The sequence below is a fragment of the Myotis brandtii genome, unplaced genomic scaffold, assembly GCF_000412655.1.
Source record: "Myotis brandtii unplaced genomic scaffold, ASM41265v1 scaffold46, whole genome shotgun sequence".
NCBI lineage: Eukaryota > Metazoa > Chordata > Mammalia > Chiroptera > Vespertilionidae > Myotis > Myotis brandtii.
The window spans coordinates 5761718-5766199 of NW_005367587.1; the positions used below are offsets into that span (position 1 = coordinate 5761718).

At 37.2% G+C, this 4482-nt stretch overlaps 1 protein-coding gene across 1 annotated transcript in view; it reads right to left on the reverse strand.

Moving 5' to 3' along the window:
* The window catches only part of GPR156 (G protein-coupled receptor 156), a 106605-nt gene that overhangs the window by 23514 nt on the left and 78609 nt on the right, over window positions 1-4482 (reverse strand). Inside the window, exons 4-5 of the mRNA XM_005875350.2 lie at window positions 3870-4005; window positions 3504-3614 (exon numbers count right to left, since the gene is read on the reverse strand). Of these exons, the coding sequence (XP_005875412.1) occupies window positions 3504-3614; window positions 3870-4005 (247 nt within the window). The remainder of the gene's footprint in view (window positions 1-3503; window positions 3615-3869; window positions 4006-4482) is intronic.

Genomic DNA, 4482 nt, shown 5'->3' on the forward strand with positions numbered 1-4482 from the left:
GGGAACTGGGTGGAGGGGAGTTATGGGGGGAAAAAAGAGGAACAACTGTAATAATCTTGTACAATAAAAATTCATAAAAAAAAGAAAAAAGAAAAGTAGGTAGAAACAGAAAACAAAGCTGAAGAAAATATTGGAAATATGTGCAAATATTTTCAACTTAATTATTTACATGAACAAAATGTATTAGATGTTTAGTTAATTATCATTAAACATTAAAGAACAGTTAAAAATAAAAAATAAATAAAAAGCTACTAGAATTCTTGCCTGTGGTGGGAATGGTTGGGGCGGAGGGCGGGGGGGGGGGGTAGTCAATTGGGGATAAAGAAGACACATGTAAATAAATAAATAAATAAATAAATAGCTACTAGAATTAATAAGTAGGTTAGTAAGATTTGCAGCAAAGAAGGTCAGCATACAAAAATCAATCATACTTCTATATATTAGCAAGACAAAATTAGAAAGTGAAATAAAAAACAATAACATGTATAGTAGCACAAAAATATAAAATACTTAGTTATAAATCTAATAAAAGGTGTAAAAGACTTCCACTAAAGAATACAAAAAAATGCTGAGATAAATTAAAGAAGACCTAAATAAATGGAGAAATATACTCTGTTCATGGGTTAAAAGACACAACATTGTTAAGAAGTCAATGCTCTACAATTTGATCTATATTCAACACAATCTCAATCAAAATCTCCACAGGATTTTTGTAGAAATTTGCAAACTGATTAAAAACCCCAAATGACAATTGAAAGGATCTAGAATAGCAAAAACAACATTGAAAGAGAAGAACACAGTTGGAGAGCTAACAATCCCTAATTCAAGATTTAATATAAAGCTATGGTAATCAAGGTAATATGGTATTTGTGTTAAAATAAACTACATCCATGACACACAGTAGAATTCAGAAACAGATCAAGACATCTATGGACAAATGATTTTCAACAAAGGTAATTCAATGAAGAAAGGACAGTCTTGTCAACAATTGTTGCTGGAACAATTGGATATCCATATGTAAAAAAAAAATGAACTTTGATCCATGTAGCACACCATATTTCAAAATTAACTAAAAAATGATGATAGGCCTAATTGTAAAAATGAAAACTCTTAAAACTATAAGTAAACACAGGAGAAAACCTTTTGGGGCCTTGAGTCAAGCAAAAGTTTTTTAGATTTAATATCAAAAACATAATTCATAAAAAAATTAGGTAAATTGAACATCAAAATTAGAAACTCCTTCTTTTTGAAAGACACTCTTCAGCGAATAAAAAGAAAAGCCACAAATTGGAAGAAAATACTTGCAAATCATATATCTGATAAAGGACTTATATCCTGAATTTAAAAAAAAAAAGAAACTTTCAAAACTCAGTAATAAGAAAACAAACAACTATCAAATCATATATCTGATAAAGGACTTATATGCTGAATTAAAAAAAAAAACTTTCAAAACTCAGTAATAAGAAAACAAACAACTAAATTTAAAAATGTTGAGAAATGAGCAGATACTTCACCAAAGAAGATCTACTATTACAGGGTGAGGCAAAAGTAGGCTTACAGTTGTATGTGAAACAGAGTTTCTTCTTGTATTTTTTTATTAATTATTTTATTATTGTCCATATAAACAACTGTAAACCTACTTTTGTCCCGATCCTGTGTATATGTGAAAAGATGCTCAACATTGCATTAGGGAAATGCAAATTAAGTCACAACGAGATACTATTACACACACTAATTAGAATGGCTAAAATAAAAAAGTCCAACCAAGTCAAATGTTGCAGAGGATGTGGAGGAAAGGGACTCTAAAACTCTGCTGGTGAGAATGTAATATGGTACAATCACTTTGGAAAACAGGTAATTTCTTAAAAAGTTAAACATACACCTACCACATGATCCAACCATTCTACACGTGGGTGTTTTCTTTTTAAGATGTTCCCCTCCTTTTTTAAAAAAATATTTTTATTGATTTCAGAGAGGAAGGGAGAGGGAGAGAGAGCTAGAAACACCAATGATAAGAGAGAATCATTGATTGGCTGCCTCCTGCACGCCCCCTACTGAGGACTGAGCCCGCAACCTAGGCACATGCCCTTGACCGGAATCCAACCCAGGACCCTACAGTTCACAGGCTGAAGCTCTATCCACTAAGCAAAACCAGCTAGAGCTACACTTGGGTTTTTATCTAAGAGAAATGAAAGGATATGTTTACATAAAGACTTGTACATGAATATTCATAGCAGTTTTATTTTTAATAGCCACAAACTGGAAACAAACCCAAACATCCATCAATCAGTGAATGGAGAAACAAACTGAAATGTGTCTACAAATTGGAATACTACTCTACAATAACAAGGAAAGAACCACTGAAGCACACCACAACATGGATGAATTTCAAAATAATTACGCCAAGTGAAAGAAGATGGGAAAAAAGTACATACTGTATGATTCCATTTATGTAAAATTCTGGGACATGCAAATCATCTAAAGTGACAGGAAGCAGATCAATAGTTGCCTAGGGACAGGGACAGGGGATATAAGGACCAATCTCCCAGGAAAGGGAGATAAAGGTGTATGAGAAAGTTTTTGTGGCTTATACACCATGTTTAATGAATATACACATGCCAAAACTTATGAAATCATACACTTTGAATATGTGCAGTTCATTGCAATAAAGCTATTTTTTTAAAAAAAAATCAATATTCTAGAGGGATGGATATATTTCTTGTCCATGTTTAGGCAATGTTTTTCATATGTATGGGTACTTACAGCTGAGCTTTTGATAAATATTCACCATTCTTCAATAATTAAAAAAGAAAAAAGCATCATTCCACAAAAGTAAACTCCCACTGAGAGATATATTGGGACTGGGCAGAGCCTATAGACAAAGAGTTTGATGATCAGGCTTTGAGATTTTGGCAGCTCTATCAGGGAAACTGATAAAGTGGGGGGATGTGGTTAGGATGACATCTGATAACAGAGACATGTAGGTGATCTGCTGCCACATAGCTTCTATCTGCTGAATGGGTGTCCTCTTTTTTGCTCTCTGTTCTAGGTCCATCCTTCTTAGTGCAGAGAGTGGCCTCCTACATGGAAAAGAACTGGGCTCCACTGAGGGAAATAACTGCTTACACTTGCTAGAGCTTCTCTGTACTCATTCTCCCTCCCTCCACTTTCAACTCACACCTGTGTCGAGCAATGCTCTCTCTGGTCACCTCACGCTGGTGCCTCATCTTGGCTAGCTCACATCCCCAGAGCAGTACCAGGGCCTTGGGTGCATATGAAGCAGAACCTATGTTCAAAGACCTACCTCTCCAATAGCAGTAACACACACCCTTCCAGGCTTGGGGACTTAGGAGGCCACACGACTCCAAGGTTTGAAGCGAGGAGTAGGAACTTCAGATTATTGTAAAAGGGCCAGACCAGTAATCTGGCAAAGCTTCTCTAGCTTTTAATCAATAGTGAAGCTGCCATCTGCAGTCAAGCACTGTGTACTTGTTGCTACTCACCACTCTCTTGTCCGGGACCCTCTGGGTAAACACCTTGTAGAGTCGCCAGCTCTTCCCCAGAATGGGTCCAAACACAAGGGAGGTCCCAATGCACAGCATGGACAGTCTTACCTACAGTGGAAAGGGACAGGAGCAAGAGGCATGAGAGAAACCATTGTCATTCTCCACACATTCTGGTCCGCAAAGCCTCAGTCCACAGAGGGCATGGGACAGAGGGGGGACCTCATTGACTCAGCATTCCAGGGATTGCCTCTGACAGCGCCCACATCAAAGACACAGAGAACCACCACCTACAGGAGTAAGCTGATTAAAAACCTATCAAAACTTGGGCATTATATTTAAAACAAAAATTAAGACTTCACCTACCTGAATGAGAGTTTCCATTGAGCTTCCCACTGAAGCATCTTGACCTTGAATCCCAAAGAGGTAAGCGCTACTGTAAGTCAGACAACTGCCCAGTAAGGTCACAATGTTCAGATTGGGACTGGACATCTTCACAATCCTGGAGGGAGTCAGGATAAAAGACAGTCATGACCCCTTCCCTGGGGGAGGACACAGCCTCCTCACCAGCAACATCTCCAATGCAGCCTCAGAGGGAGGGGCCAATGGCAAGAAACCACTTGATAGCGCTCTAAAATATTGTTATAATTTATTTATTTTAAAAGAGAACTAAATTCTGGCACTTCTTGCTTGTATAACTCCAAGTCTTTTAAGAGAAGGCCAACTTCTAAAAGAGTTAGGAGTTTTCCATGAAGTTTATGGTTGCTAAGAGACTGTTGCATGTGGCCTAGTGAATAATCTAGACAGGGGTGGGCAAACTTTTTGACTCGAGGGCCACAATGGGTTCTTAAACTGGACCGGAGGGCCGGAACAAAAGCATGGATGGAGTGTTTGTGTGAACTAATATAAATTCAAAGTAAACATCATTACATAAAAGGGTACGGGCTTTTTTTTTTTTAGTTTTATTCATTTCAAACGG